Source organism: Diabrotica undecimpunctata, chromosome 8 (assembly GCF_040954645.1).
Source record: "Diabrotica undecimpunctata isolate CICGRU chromosome 8, icDiaUnde3, whole genome shotgun sequence".
NCBI lineage: Eukaryota > Metazoa > Arthropoda > Insecta > Coleoptera > Chrysomelidae > Diabrotica > Diabrotica undecimpunctata.
Genome location: NC_092810.1, coordinates 132,470,326 through 132,487,000, shown reverse-complemented (window position 1 = coordinate 132,487,000; position 16,675 = coordinate 132,470,326). Strand labels below are relative to the sequence as shown.

The 16,675-nt window shown below is 31.4% G+C and overlaps 1 protein-coding gene across 1 annotated transcript in view; it reads left to right on the top strand.

The window, feature by feature from the left end:
- The window catches only part of LOC140448587 (kinesin-like protein KIF12), a 77,460-nt gene that overhangs the window by 35,667 nt on the left and 25,118 nt on the right, over window positions 1-16,675 (top strand). Inside the window, exons 4-8 of the mRNA XM_072541672.1 lie at window positions 873-951; window positions 3,368-3,586; window positions 3,749-3,889; window positions 4,228-4,418; window positions 8,395-8,582. Of these exons, the coding sequence (XP_072397773.1) occupies window positions 873-951; window positions 3,368-3,586; window positions 3,749-3,889; window positions 4,228-4,418; window positions 8,395-8,582 (818 nt within the window). The remainder of the gene's footprint in view (window positions 1-872; window positions 952-3,367; window positions 3,587-3,748; window positions 3,890-4,227; window positions 4,419-8,394; window positions 8,583-16,675) is intronic.

Sequence of the window (16,675 nt, the reverse complement as noted above, 5' to 3'; positions counted from 1 at the left end):
CAGATATACAAGTCATTGGAAACGACTCTGCGATCAGCTTGTTTGGTTTTACAGGTTATTACCTGCGGTATTTAAAGCGCGAAAGTCTTCTGGAGTGTCAAAGTACGTATCAGGAAGATCATTATGTGTGAAGTTAAGAAGCTTAGCGGACAGGAATATGTACTCGCCTGTGGCAAGGCGTCTTAAGGACCTCTTAAACTCGGATGTTTGAGCTTTTGATGATTCTTTGGAAGTATCTTTTGGCGAGAGACCAGACCCGTCTTTGAATTGTAGGAATATTGACCAATTGGTGGATGAAGGCTGATGGATAATAATGATGTCCGTTCATTGTTCTCCTCAGGATTTTATTTAATTTAATTTCATAATAAAACCTATTTATACTTAGTTGATTACATGTTAAGCGTTCGATTGCTTGAAGTCGAGAAGGCTTTGGTTGGTCTTGGAGAATATGGGAGGTCCAAAATATCTTATTGTTCTACTTAAAAACCTATATGAAAACAGTTTCGGAAAACTTCCTAAACCATTTAAACCAAAATCTGGCTTAAGACGTATTTTATCACCCATATTATTTGATATATGTAGAATCAGAAGAGGAACTACTTAGTCCAAATACTGAAGAAGCTAGACACGATGAGCAGAGAATATGATAATTATCGACACATGATGCAACTTTTTGAAGAGTCAGCGGACAAAAGAAGTTTGTTTACCATAAACATTTTACTAAAGCATGTTTATGTTAATCGACAACTTTATTGTATTGTATAGTTCATTAGTTATGAGATACACTGTATACTGCACTGCATGTAATGAATATTAAATTTTTAGACTACATTGATTGAACTATAAGAGTTTTAGTAACCTTTTTTTTTTAGAGTACGCCCGCTTTGTAATAAGGAGATCAAAAGTGGAGAAGAATCCGTTATCCAATTTCCAGGAAATGGACAGGTTTTGGTAAGTAAATTAGTAAATATATTTTAGGTTATTTTTGTGAGATAAAATTCGTAAATTATGATTTAATTAACTCCAAAAATACAATGGTGTACACTGGTTGAATACCAGTTGCATCTAATTTTTTTTCTTTATTTATTACTCGGATCAAGTTTTCTTTTACATTTTTTGTAATTGCATGTCTTCTAATGAAACGATTGTTGGTGAGCTGGATTATTTTTATAATTCATTCAAACAAAACAGTTTTACGTATCACAATGCTAAACATTTATTTTTACGTATCTTTTAAATCCAACTACGGTTATTCTGCGTGGGATGCCTATTTTATCTATAACAACTGGTGTAGTATCGATAATTCATACTTTGAAAACGTATAGTTAATTACACTACGTCAAACAATAAAAAAACTCAAAGTTATATCAGTTTAAATAATGAAAATAATTACATTTGCTGTTAAATTGTCCATAATTAGAAAACACAACTTTTAAACGAATCGATAACACTGCCCTTTTTATTTCGTTTTGTGTCCTAAGAAACTTCACAAAAAAGTGATATATATATATATATATATATATATATATATATATATATATATATATATATATATATATATATATATATATATATATATATATATATATATATATATATATATATATATATATATATATATATATATATATATATATATATATATATATATATATATGAAAAATATTGAGCCTAATAAATGATTACGTAACTTAGCTTCGTCGATAATATTTCGAGCTATACAATATACAGGGTGGTCCTTAAGTAATGGTACAAAAAGAAACAGTAGATTCTACACTTTAAAATACATTCAGCTGCAAAAAATTCGATCCATGACATATGGACCCATTTATTGCGAGTTTTAAAATTTATATGGCACATATGGCAACTTATATATATAAACATGACAACTGTTATATGGCATATATATATTTAGAGAAACCCTTGTAAAAGTACAATTAATAATTTGCATACAACAGCTTCGCAACAGCTTACGTCAAACGTACAGCCTCCCCACATGTTGCGTTCTGCACATACGATGACCTCAATTGAACAATTGGGATCATCAGAAAGGGAAGAGAAGATATTCTGTTCAATCCAGAACTCGCTGGTTTCCCCCTTTCGCATTAGGGATGTATATTAAAATAGAAAAAAATGAAAGCCAGAGGACTATATAAAACTCTATTTGCAATTAAATAAAAGCCAAAGACAAATATACATACGTTAAAATATAATAAAACTATAACGAGCTACTAATTAATTGCGACGTGACAAATATGTTAAAATCAATATTTATTTGTAGCCAAAAATAAATTTACATAAGAAAAGCGACAATCACTCAAAAGACTAAAATCTCAGAACTGGTAAAATAAAAACATTGATACATATAATTAATCGGTGGTAAAATGAACAAACTTTGTTAATAAAGTTACACAAAATGCAATCAAACATAACGTATATGAATTATATTAAAAGTAAATACAAATATTAATAAACTCAATTCAAAGTATAATCCGTAATGACAAAATACAAAAAAATAAGAATACAGTATGAACCCAATGAAAAGATAGCACCCCGGCTATCGCAAAAGATGTCTTCACCGACGAACAACAGGAACCACAAAATTCATAATGCAACTTTTCTGCATAAAACGACTTTCTCGGTCAGAGGACCGATGCCAAGTGTCAGGTACTCTTAACCCAAACGTCCATACACATGTGTATGGTTTGAGAGATAAAACTCGACTCTTATTGTGTATGGAATGCATCCCCTATGGTGTTATTTCCCAGATGGCTGGTCTTGTAAATTGGTTTTTAACACAGATGTATTTTTGTACGGGCTGTAAGCTGTAATCTTGATATATGGGGAGAATCAAAACTACTACAAAGTCTGTTAATATTTTATAAATGTTTATACACAGTTGCGAAACTGCAACACCACAAAAGGTATCATCTTTACTCCTAATAAAAACAATATAGTATTTCGTGTTTTCCTTATAATTTTTAAGCTATTTAATTAAAAAAATATAATTTGACGGTCTGACTGAACTGATTTTCCGACTGACGGTTGAAAATTTTTTGGAAAATTAGAGGAAAAACACCCCAGAACCAAAAAAAGTTGCATAGGGAAACCGTGTCAGACTTGGCCTAATGAACCGATACTCAAAGTTTGAAGAGGCATCTATCATCAACTTTTTGCCGACGAGCACTCTAACTATTACAAGTTTTACCACAGTTTATCTTTAATCTTACTTTTTATTTTGACTCGCTATTCAAATCTTATAAATACATATAAAAATATGTAATCACATTGAAAAAATAAATATTCTAAAAACAGATAAATTTACTATATTTCTGTATTTATACCTGTTTTAAATATTTAATTACAGGTGGACGGTATACCTGGAGGTCCAAGTGGCGGTCAAAAACCAAAACTTTTTTCTTTTAACGTAGTTTTCGAGCCCGCAGCAACTCAAGAAGATGTACTTCAATATTCTGGTATGAAGAGACTTATAGAAATGGCCTTAGAAGGTTTTAGGTGTACTTGTTTTTGTTATGGCCAGACTGGAAGCGGAAAAACGCATACGCTCACAGGACCACCAGGACTTGTAAGTAATACTTAAGAAATATGTATAGTTTTTATAACATTGCCAGATTAACGAAGATTATTCTAAATTTTATTTAATATCTCGCCAATTCGTTTAAACGAAAATAAAATATGACTTATTGACATTGGCAAATTCATTTTTTGTTTATTTTTCTGTTTACAGTTTGGTTTAAAAACAGCTCCTTATAGCGATCAACACGGATTGGTTTTTAGATCCTTTATGTACTTATTCCAATTAATTCAAGAGAAACCAGAGATGCATTTTATACTTAAAGCTAGCTTTTTAGAAATATACAACGAAAAGGTAAGTTATTTTTAAAAGTTAAATGCAATTGAAAATATTTTATAATAAATGTTATAAAGGTTAAAAACTTGATATGCCTTGGATATTCTTGCTAATTAGTAGGTTAAATAAACAATTTACAAATTTACTAATTGCATTTTTATAATCTATACAACGAGGTACCTCAAATTAAAAAAAGAACATCAACTTCCGTCGATTTCAAATAAGAAAAAATAACTTCCTACATGTTGATGTGTCTAAGTTATTATATTTATAACCTTAAAATCACATTACTTTTTTGTAAACCACTAATGTAGTTTGATGCTAATTATAAATGATTACTGCTAATTATTTTTTAGGTTATAGATTTATTAAATCCCGGTAGTGCCCGAAAGTCTTTAGCAGTACGGTGGAGTAAAAAAGCTAGAGGTTTTTTTGTAGAAAATCTTTTTTCTGTTGACTGTGAGGAGTTTGACGATTTGTTGGCAGTATTGGAAGAGGGAATGAGAAATAGATCAGTTGGGCGACATAACATGAACGACTATTCCAGGTAAATATTAATTTCAAATGAAATATAAATCATCCGATCAACGATTGCATTTCGCGCGTCAATTGTTGTTATACTAATATGATTTTCACATCATGTTTAACAAAGTCTTACCAAAACCCTCATTTAAAAAGTTGCGTAAGTTGAAAATAGGTTATATAAAATATAAATAAAATAGACTAATAATAGATTACTGAGATTAGGGTACCGGAACGTAAACTGCCGCAACTTATATAATGGAAGAAGGAGTATCAAATTACAAATTGTCGTAATCACGCTTAGACATGGCGTGCTCATCGTGAATCCCGTTATTTCACATAGCTTGTTTAACACTACTCTATACTTGTTTATGCTTACCTGACCTTGAGCTTTGATGAGCAGGATTGTACGTCGTTTTACAGCTAGACTGACTGAGCGACTCGCTTAGTCAGTCTTGCTGTAACCATCGCTTGCTCTAGTCTTTACGCAAAAGTTTTGTCAAAAAATGCGTATATAGAGTGTTCAGGTTAAAGGAATTGTACGGAAGTAAATATTTTTAAGCGAAGTAAAAAGGGACGTAAAAGCGATGAAAGCAGTTCGAGTCCTGGACGACCCCCAATATAAAAACCAGACGACAATCTTCAGAAAATTGGTACATTGATCTGTAAAATAGTCGTCTGAGTGTTAAACATCTTGGTAAAATCTCAGGAATTAACAAAGGAGTTTCTCTAATAATTTTACATGAGTCATTGAGCCCACAAAGTTTGCGCATAAGTATGGACAAAAGAATCCGAGAATGATTAAACCGCCCACCGTATTCGTCCGACCTGGTTCCGTGTTACTTTTTTTTATTTCTTCTTCTTCACGTAACATATCAGAATTATCCGACATTGGCGATCATCATTGCGAAGCTTTCTCGATTTTTTGCCACATGGAATAATTGTCCTGTATTTGCATTCACGAATGATTTTTAACCAAAAAACCTGTTTTCTTTCTATACATCTACAGCCCTCTTGTTTTTATTTAGGGATCAGAGGTCCCAGATAAGACATTTTCCTGTGTTTAACAGTCTTCTCTATGTTTGTTGTCCCTCCTAGTACTTCCACATTAGTTTTTCTTGTTGTCCAAGGTATCTTCAGCATCTTTATATGAATGCGCATTTTCAATGTGTCAATTCTGTTCATACTTGATACTTTTACAAATATATACAAAAATATACAAAAGAAAGAAAAAAAGTGGAAGTTCGCTAGACATACCATAAGACAAAAAGACGACAGATGGAATAAGATGATTATAAACTGGAGACCATATTGTTACGAACGAACAAGAGGAAGGCCACGAATGAGATGGTTAGATGACTTGAAGAAACACGCAGGCTTGAAGTGGATACAAACTGCCTAAAATAGAGAGACGTGGAAGAAGGAAGAGAGGGCCTATGTCCAAAATTGGACAGCAAGGGTTATATAGATATATAGATACAAAATAACCAAATATAGAAGTTAACCATTCTTTGTCTTCCTTTTGTTCTTCTTTTTTTTGGTGCCTATTCGTTTCGAATATTGGCGATCATTCTGGCTATAATTATTTCATTAACTGATGCTTTAAATAGATTACTTGTTGTTGTGGAGAACCATCTCCTCAGGTTTTTTAACCATGACATTTTTCTTCTTCCAATTCCTCGCTTTTCGAGTACTTTGCCTTGAAGGATTATTTTCAGTAATCTGTAGCGCGTTTCTCATTATGTGTCCGAGATATTCTAACTTTCTCCTTTTAATGGTATACATCACTTCTCTTTCTTTCCCCATTCTTCGTAGTACAGTCTCGTTGATTATATTGTCCGTAAATGATATCCTTATGATTCTTCTGTATAGCCACATCTCGAAGGCTTCAAGTTTTTTCTCCATCGCTTCAGTGAGTGTCAAGGATTCAACTCCGTAGTATAATATCGAGAAGACATAACCTTAAGGTAGGAGCCTAACTTTTATTTCCAGATTAAGCTTGCGGTTTTTAAACAGTTTGGCCATGTTGAATGAGGAAATCTAAGAAGGTCGAAATACGTATAAGCGGATTGCAGAAGCCCGGGATTGAAATTAAATCTCAAGTTTTTCGGCTTTGTTCATTTACTCATGTAAGGAGTATTAGAAACTAACTCACGAAGAATATTTGCTGTGGTGAACGACAGGTTGTGGAATGCAAATTATAGATTCTTCCTTGTCGATAAATTCATCAATCTGTCTTATTATTATATATTGTAAAAAGCGCGATAGACAAATATTTGAATTCAGTTTCGCTAAGTAAGAAATCTTCAGACTTCTTTCTACTAATTTTCTCTATAAATAAATTTTAGACAAGGCCACAGTATAGAATAACAGATCATGTTTAGTCCACCAGTTTTAAATGGCGTTCAACATGGCTGGCAACCTGATAAATCACTACGGGAGTAAAATATATCTACAATTTATTACCAATAAGTTAAAGAATTCTTGTGGCTATTGACGAAGAATTCTTTAACTGTATTTTGAACTTCTTCTTCGGGCGTTAAAAGATTACCTTTCAACGCCTTTTTCAGTGGCCCAAGTTGTGAAAGTCGCAAGACAATAAATAAGGGTTATAGGGTGGATGCTCTTATATCCTCCATTTCTTTCGTTGTAAATTCTCTTTTATTAATTTGGTAACATGAGGCCTAGCATTTTAGTGCAGACGAGTGACGCCACAAGCTTCTCTGAACATTTTGGTCTTATTACTTGATGGAGCTTGTTCAAAGTTTAATTATACAGGTGTGCGTTGATATAATTATTTATACTTTAGGTTCTGTAAATTATATGAGCAAGGGTTCTTCATCATGGCCAAAAAAAAAGTATTAACATAACTCTTCCTGCAGAACTTTAAAATCTTTGACGGCGAAGAATTGTACAAAATCATGAGACCAAGATTCATTTGCCAGCAATTCATAGAGCTCAGAATTCGAATGATCAGATGTTACGTTTTCTTTGTTTTGCTGTATGGCTGTAAAAGTTTAACAATGGACTCTGAAACAGAAAAAAGAATAGATGCATTTAAAATGTATATATACAGACAAATGCTGAGAATTCCATGGATGCAAAAAGTTACTAATGGTGAGGTACTTCAACGTAGTAATGGTTCACTTTTAAAAGATCAATTGGAAGACGCCAGAACTCGTGGCTGAATGAAAGACCTTTTTTTTATAGTTTGATGGCCTTGGCCGAGCCAATTGGCCAGACAAATTTAAAGACAAACAGTTTTTACAATCAAAGGAATTTTTCTGTATTTTTTTTAATAAACATACAATCATCCGTACAATTTTTGAAATTACTTAAAGACCTGAGGAGATGGTTTGACTGCTCATGCACAGAAATCTTTCGTGCAGCAGTTTCCAAAGCTACAATTGCCATTTGGATCGCCCACGTTCGAAAGGAGAAGGAGCAATAAGAAGAAGAAGTTCTGTTACTTAATTGCTACACCATGTATATATTTTCTTCGATGCTCATTTTTCTTTAACAGCATTATACCAGGTTGAACTTAATACTTTAAAATACCTAAGTGGTAATACCAAGGTTGTGAAATACGAGTATGTGGAATATTATTGTATATGAGGTAGAATAGGAACGATATGGGTCTGTCTTTTATTTATATGAATCGTACATCTGTATTAAAATCTAAAATCGTCTAGACAATGGTAGTAAATTGATTAATTTTTTTGTTATTTGCCTAAACCGATCGATGGCAGCAATTATTAATGATTTTCTTTTGGTATTATTATGAAATAAATGTTATGAATGGACAATATGTTTATAAATTATATTATTCATTCATATTAGTCATTCTGGAATTTAACATTGTTTGTTTCTGTTTGTATGTGTCAAAAAATAATACTTTTTTCATAAAATTAGGAGAGTGTAAAGATCATTGAATTAAAAGACTTAAAGAGTTTTACTCAATAAGACACTGTTATACAATATATATTTTTTGAAAATTTTAGTCGAAGCCACACAATTCTAAGTGTTAATATAACTTCAGAACAACCAACTGAAGGTGGTGTATTTATTTCTCGATCTGGAAAAATTAATTTCGTTGACTTAGCTGGTAGCGAAATGACCAAAAAAACCCAAAGCGAGGGTAAAACTTTAGAAGAAGCTAATAATATTAACAAGAGCCTAATGGTACTAGGTAAGTAATGTGAAATTTCTGATGTATAAAAAATATTTCTAAAACATAAAAAATTTTAAATGAATTATTAGATTTTTTTATAAATTTATATTATCCTTTATTGCATTTTTTTGGTATTAAAAACGTATATTAAATAGGATTAACAGGTCGAAGAAGTGATTTCTGAACCAAAACAGCCCATTGTTAAAAAAAGACAATCAAAGTATTTTCTTAATGTTATTTTTTTTCTCATTATAAATTATCCTACAATTTCCTGTCAATTTAGTGAATTTTTCAACATTCATATCTTAAGTAATTGACTGCAGGTCTGTTTAAGCTCACATTACTATTTCTGTAGTTACTTTTAGCATTTTTATTTTACAGCTTCTCATTAGTATCATTAGTATGTATGTACATTAGTATAACAGGTATAAATAGAATATAGCAAACAAGGACGTATAAAATAAACTAATGGAATCAAATGGCCCTTTTTGCGGCAATGCCAAAAGGACATTACATCATATCTCCTTTGCTATTGGTCCGATTGGAGCAACTGATGTGTTAAATGAAAGAGAAATATATAAAGAATATATGAAGATAGATAAAATAAACAACGTATAGCGACATACGATTTACCATAAGAGAAATTTTAATTTATTGACTTAAAGGCCTTAGAGTGCGAAAAAAATAAACAACTGATCGAATCCTAACATGCGACATAGCAAATGAAAGAAGACGATATAACGAATATATACAAACAAATAGACTACCAAAAGAGCACATCATCCTTGTTATTAATGAACGTATTTCCTGGGTTTGTCGGTCTGTTGTAAATAAAACTATTTAACTATTGCTTAAACGTTTCGGCAAATTTGCCATTTTCAATAAGCACTTTATTTTATTTTATAAACATTTTACAATTAAATTTCATGTTTACACTTTTTAAAAGTTTTACATGGATTAAAAAATTGGTATCTGAGATTGACAGATAACATCTGCGAGGTATCAGTGGTTCAGGGTCGCATCCATCGAGTTAGAATCTATGGAGAGGGCATCACGTGACTAAAAACGACCTCACTTCGGCCATATTGTTAAGATTGTTTTGACACTTTTGACAGATCGTATATGTTTGTTTACGTTTGTTGTTTTTCGAATATTTTTAGTTTTATAATACTTTTATAGAAACTGTAATAATATTAATAAAAAATCTTCACGAATAACGTTCTACAGGTTAGTATACAAATATGTAAACAAAGTAATGGCCAGTACTCCAGAGAATAAATTATTAGTATTTGACTGTATTAATTTATCTTTATGTATAATAATATATAGTGTTTTTAGTGTTTACCGCGGGATAAATAAATCATAGTTTATTAAAAATGTATTGCACTTTTTTAGATTATGATTAAATCTTCTGAATAACTAGTCATATTTTTATAGTAGTTTTAATATTATTGAGTCCGGCCATGACCCCACCGCCATATTGGTATCATCGTTAGCCACGCCTACCTATGCCGTTTTTAATACACACGTTAATATGCTCATAGCTTCTCCATAGATTCTAACTCGATGGTCTCATCTTAAATATCTGCCATAGTGCATTTAAAAGCAACTAAATTTATTAATTTATAATACATATTGGAAAGATATTTGATATCAGTCTTATTATTGATAGAATTTGGAACTTTTTTGTGAATCATCTGCTATATGCATCTTTTGTTGTAATTTTGCTGTTTTTTCAAAATCTGTACATTTTCAAAATCAAAAGAATAGGTATTTTCTATTCGTCTCTTTATTTTAGTTCTAGGAATATTTTCCCTAGGTCATATTTTAGGCCAATCAGTGAGACTTGTTTTTGTTTGTTTTTAAAGTCGACTGAATTTGAATTATTATTGCTTGCAGATTCATAGTCAAAATTTTCTTATTCTCAGAATTTTATTCTTTTTATTCTTTTATTATTTTATTAATTTCCCCTAGTGTTGTATATAATTTATATGCGAATAGTACTAGTCAAATAACCTGGTAGTAAATATAATTTTTATTTAGCAGTATACGAATAGCTTTTCCCAATATTATATCTAAATAATTTTAAAAACTTATATCGTGAAGATATTCCACTACATAACCCTAAATATCTACTTCACCGAAAGATTGTAGTTTCAAGGGTAAATTTATTCAATTTAGGACTTCAAATTCCCGATTTCCACCTACGTGCTAAAATAGATCCTTTGAATTTCGTTAAGTTCTCGAGCGTGTTGTAAATAGTTTCCTTTCACAGAAGCGATAACAATGCTAACTAATTTGAATTGCTTTAGCTTGCGGATTGTTTACAAAAACCTATGAATCTATTAATGTCCCTTTTATCCTTGAATAAATAAGTATTTCCAAGTTTCTTTAACAAATCAAATTGGTAAGTATTTAAAATATCTACATAGGCGGACACAGTACGTTATAAGGACATCATTTTTGTGCTTTAAATTACCTATATTATTTAGTTTATTTTCCTATCCCCTTAATTTATTTTAAACCTGGCCTGTGTTGGTAATAATAATAAAAATAAAACAAAATCCTATGATAAATATGCAGGGAAAATATCTATTACATTTCGCAACGTATTTGTTTTGTTTTTGGTAGACGTCTCTTATAAACAGGTCCTACTATTTACTATTATCATTAACACGTTAAGCCCCGGACCATCATGATAAGTTTTCTGTGAGACCGGAACATTTGTTTTTTAATATTGAAATAAGAAGTGTATAACTATTTATTTCTATTCTAAAATAAAAAAAAATACATTTTTTTTAAGTAAAAAACAGCATGTACCAACACACAGTCTATTTATAATTATTTTTGTAATTTGTTCTAATGTGGACCATGTGTGCCATATTGGCCCACACCAGTAAGATAATCAAATACCTTCTTCCTAAGATATTTTAAGTTTAAAAATACAAAAACAATTTATTTTTTCAAAGAACTTTTTGTTTTCTCTTTCTCGTCCAAGGTATGCAGAGTTGTTAAAGTGTTTTCAGAAGTTGTTTGTGGCATTAAAAGACTTTGAACAATCTGTTCACGGAACTCAGTAATTGAGAGATGTTTGCTGGTAACAGATTTGTAGAGAGCTAAGGAGTTCACAATTGCGGTATTTGTTAGTAATTCCACAGCCAATTTACGATACCACTTTATACTTCGTCGAACAGTGGAATTATATGCAGCCTTTTGATCCGTCACACATCGATAAAAGATTTTGCAAAATTATAGTCAACAATGGTCGATGGTTTGGAAGCAGGTCCACGTTTTGTTTGAACATCTATCATCAAGGGAATATCCGTAGTCGTTAAAAACAAAACGTCCCGTTTATCTTTCCATTTTCCGATAACAACTTTTGTATTACCCTGTAGATATTTCATGTCGCCTCTTTTTAATTTTGCATCGACTACTGCTTTTGGATTATGTTTCCTATTGGCACGTAATGTTCCGACTAAATGGGTTTTAGCTCTCGTTATCTGAAATGTGAAAAAAGTGTAATATTATTCCAAATCGACTTCTACTTATTTCACACCGTTTAGAAACTTTATTCTTGTAAAGTAAATTGTTACTTCAATAATCTCTGAGTTCGAGTTTTCTGTCTAGCCCCATCCAAATAATGAGAGCCAGAAGTCGAAGAAATTCTTCTCTGTCAATTGGTCTCCAGTTACTCATAAGCGAATATTTCATTATTGATTCATTTACAATACCAGAGATTATTTTTTGTGGTCTGTAAGTTTTGCAATTTCTTCCTGATTTATTCCTGAAGTAAAGGATAGTTCGAACTTATTGAAATCATCTGGATTTGGCACATCGCTCCATGTTATTTTATTTCTTGATACAATATCGTCAATAACAGCTTCCAGGCTAACGTTTGCAGATTCAGCTTCTTCTACAAAGCAAAAAAAGTAAACTACAAACAGAAATTGTGCATTCCTAAATAACTTACCTATCCTTCTTGTATCAGGCTTCTTTTGGTTAGAACTAGGACCTGCAGAAATTCTTTGCAATTTTAACTTTGCAAAGAATTTACTTTTAATTCTTTGCAAAAATAAAACTTTTGCAATTCTTTGAATTTAATCCTTGCCGATGTTGCCATGGCTGTTCTAATTTTTATTTATTTTTATCCAGTTTATAATTTACAGTACAATCAAGATATTTAAATTTATCGATTATTTCTAATAATGTACTTACTGGTTGTTGTCTACTAACTGACCATGAATTTTGTTTTGTCAATATTGATGTTTTGGTCAAATTTTTTTCCGGTTTTGTGAACATCATTAAGAAGTTCTTGCAAATCCTCCAACTTATCTGCAAGTATGACAGTGTCATTAGCATAGTGAATGTTGTTTATGTATGTTACATTTATTTTTACTCCTTCTGATTGATTTTAAACCGCTGTCTGGTATGTTTCCTCTACATAAGTACTTGGAGATCTTTTGCATCAAGACCAACTTTCTTGAGTATGCCTACCATTTAGACTGATGAAAATAAATCAGAAAAAATATATCATCATCAGTAGTGCTACAGCCGTAGTTGAGCCTCGACCTTCCCCAGTCTATTTCGTCAGTTTCTGTTCATCGCCAACCGTTTACAGATTGCTGCGCTGATCTTACTCGCGTCCTCGTCCACACCATCCTTCCATGTCAGTCTTGCTCTACCTCTACTCATACTTCCTAGTGGTGCCGCTAATAGGGTTCATCTGGGTGGGTAAATTTTATTTAATTAGGCACATGTTCAGCCCATCTAAGCCTACCTATTCTTATGAAAGATCTCTACCATCTCTACCACTAACGATTTCTTTATACTTCTCGTACAATTCGAAATTGTATCGCCTTCTCCAAATACCATTTTCACAGATTGCGCCCAATATTCTGCGTAGTATTTTCCTTTTGAAAACTAGCAGGCGATTTGCGTCTGTTTTGGAGATGGTCTATGTTTCTGACCCATATGTCAGCACTGGAAGGATGAGTGTTCTATACATTGTTAATTTGGTTTTTTTGGCTTAAATAATACATCTTCTAATAAAAATGATACATTGTTGTCTATTTTCATCGTTGCTGTTTAATATTGTTGGCAATCTGAAAGGTTCTTAGCCTATTGGTGAAAAATATATTATTTATGCTTCCAAACAGTTTTTATTTTTATCAATAACACTGTGATAAGTCCTCTGAAAGTTCCTTGGACTCTTTAAGAATTGTAATGACTTCTTCTTGCTTCTCTTGTGTCCACACTAATTCTACTTTGGAATGTATTCAAGTATTTTTGATGGTAGACATATAAATGTTGATTTTAAGATAACTTTGATTAACTTGTTTGAACAGGTTAATAGGTGAATAGAAAATTCTTGCGCATCATTATTCCATTGGGAAAAGTGGTGCTAACACCCCCACTTAGTATACAAAATATGCTGCTAAAAATGAAAATATTTAATAACTATAAAAAATAGGTATAGGATCAGAATACCTAAGATTACAAAAGGCGAAGAGTTTTCATAATTGGCAATTACTTATAAAATACTATTTTTAATTTCCAAAAAATATTTCTTTTATTCGTATATTTTAATATATTATCTATTCTGACTTTATTGACTGCTTCTAAAAATTCCTGTACTCGTTAAATTGAACCATGACCGTAAATTGTTCAGCCAATATATTCGCCACCTTCGAAGAAGACCGTCATATCTAAAAAAAAAGTGAAAAATAGATTATGTTAGTGAACAGATTTCAAATATGTATTCTATATTTTTGTGTCATATAGGCATAAAGTTAGTTTATGCCTATGGGCGTCAGATAAGTGTCGTTATTGTTATTTGAAACGTTGGTTCGACATTTTTGCACAATATTGTTATATTTTGAGCTATGACATGCTTTCCCTCAAACACAATAAGTAATACATTTTCTGTGAAGAATAACGCATTATTTTGAGATATGTCAGTCTGGTAAAGAAGTTGAGGTTATGTTTAAAATGAGTTGTAGTATTCTTTTGAGTTATGTCAGTATTTTAGAAAATTATTATAACTTTTGAATTTTTGTACCCAACTATCTACAAATTATTTCGACTTATGACGTTCTTAAAAAAAATAAATCCAGGAACTATTTCATATGATAAATGCGCTAACCTCGATTTCTGTCAAAAACAATGAAGAGAGTGTATTATGGAAAGTTCAAAAATGAATTTTCAAATAAAGACAAGTATTTTTTACTATAATTTACTGCAGAAAGACAGTATTTTTAATTTTTACACTGTAGCGTTTTTATTCTTATTTTTCTTTGACACATATACATTTGTAAAAAAACAAGTAAACCAATTTTAATAAAAAAGTGAATTATCTCCAAACACCGAATACATTTTTTTTAAAGAATGTCACAACTCAAAAATTGTATGATCTAAAATAGGATTAAGCAAGTATAGGATTGACTATAGCTTTTTACAGACTAGTACACACCAAAGCCAAAATATTAGCCCCTTTGCAATTAAAGGAAAAGTTTTATGATATTTTTAAAATTTATCGATGTCCAAAAATGGCCATTTCTGAAAATTGTCACATTGTGACATATAACGGTCGTCTTTCAAGGTAGCGTATTTTTCTTTTTCCTTAACGTCTTTGTTAATACCCCTTGTCTTGTAGTATTGCTTACAAAATATTGTAAAAATTAAAAACAGTGTTGCATGTATGGTATATTATTAAAAGGCAAAAATGTCTTTACTTGCTTTGAGGTTTCTGTTTCTCGTATAAAAAAATATATTATAAAATAATATAATCAAGTTTTTAAACTTACTTTAAAGTACTTGTTTTTTCTTTAAAGGAAAATTATAAACTTTCCCGTTCTTTAATGCCTTTTGAAAGCCCATGACGTACATAAATAGCTATAGTCTCATAAAAACTTCAAGGAAATTTAGTGTTAAATTGGATTTCTCTACATAATGAATGTAGAACCTTTTCACAAGTCACTGTATCGATACAATGGTGAAGGATAAGTGTCAGAATGAGGGGTGCAAAGGGAGTATGTGATGAATCATTGGATATTGAATATGTTAGCTGTTCGCTATCAGTCGCAAATCGGCTTAAATGGAATATATAAGCGCGTCCGTTTGTGCATGTTAGGTGCCACTTTGAATAATCGAGCGAATACAAATGTTTTTCTAACATGTCCTGGACTTGACCTTCTCCGAAAATGACTAATGTAAGGTAGCTATCTACTATGAAATCTCGTACCTGCATAATATTTCACGAAATCGTGTTTGGCTAATAAAGTCGGTCAATATTTTTTTTTTAACGTAGATGTAGTTAAAGTATAAATGAAATTAATATAAGTTGTTTATGTTTAGTAACTATCTTTAAGTTTTAGGCGGATTTCAATGGTTATTTCTATTTAAATATTGTTCTTACCCTGTCTATCCACTAACGGATATTAGCGATCACATATGTAAATATTGCCTATTTTTGTCTGTATGTAACACTTCTCTGAATCAAGATATTTATTTTGTTTTATATCCCATATTTTCTATAAATCTTAAAACCTTAAATTAGAAGTTGTAGAAACTTTTTAAGTTGCTCATTATGAGGATGACAGCTTATTTTGCGATTGTGTATTGTAGTTAGCTCACCTGTCTTTCCAATTTAACCTAAGATCTCTGTGTTGGTTGTGTTATCTGTCTACAATACTCTAAGTACGCTTTATTAACTTGAATTCGCATGCAAAAAAGAGCCTATCGAGTACCCATACTGTTTCGGAAACCAAACTGCTCATCACCGGTTATCCCTTCACAAAAGTTTGTATATGCGACAATGCAATACTTTTATAAAAAATTTGAGCGTGTGACTCATTATACTGATAAGTCGATAGTCGCTACACTGTCTGACATTCCTTTTCTTGGGAATAGTTATAAATATTGATTCTAACCAGTTATCTGCTAATTTACAGCTGCTGTATATCTTGTTAAATAAGGAGGTGATAATCATAAGGCTGTTATCATCTAATAGCTGTAACAATTCTGCAGGTATTTCGTCAGGACTAGAAGCTTTCCTTTTCATTTAGCTTGGTCTAGAGCCTTCTGAACTTCTGAGATTAGAATCGGTGGGCCAG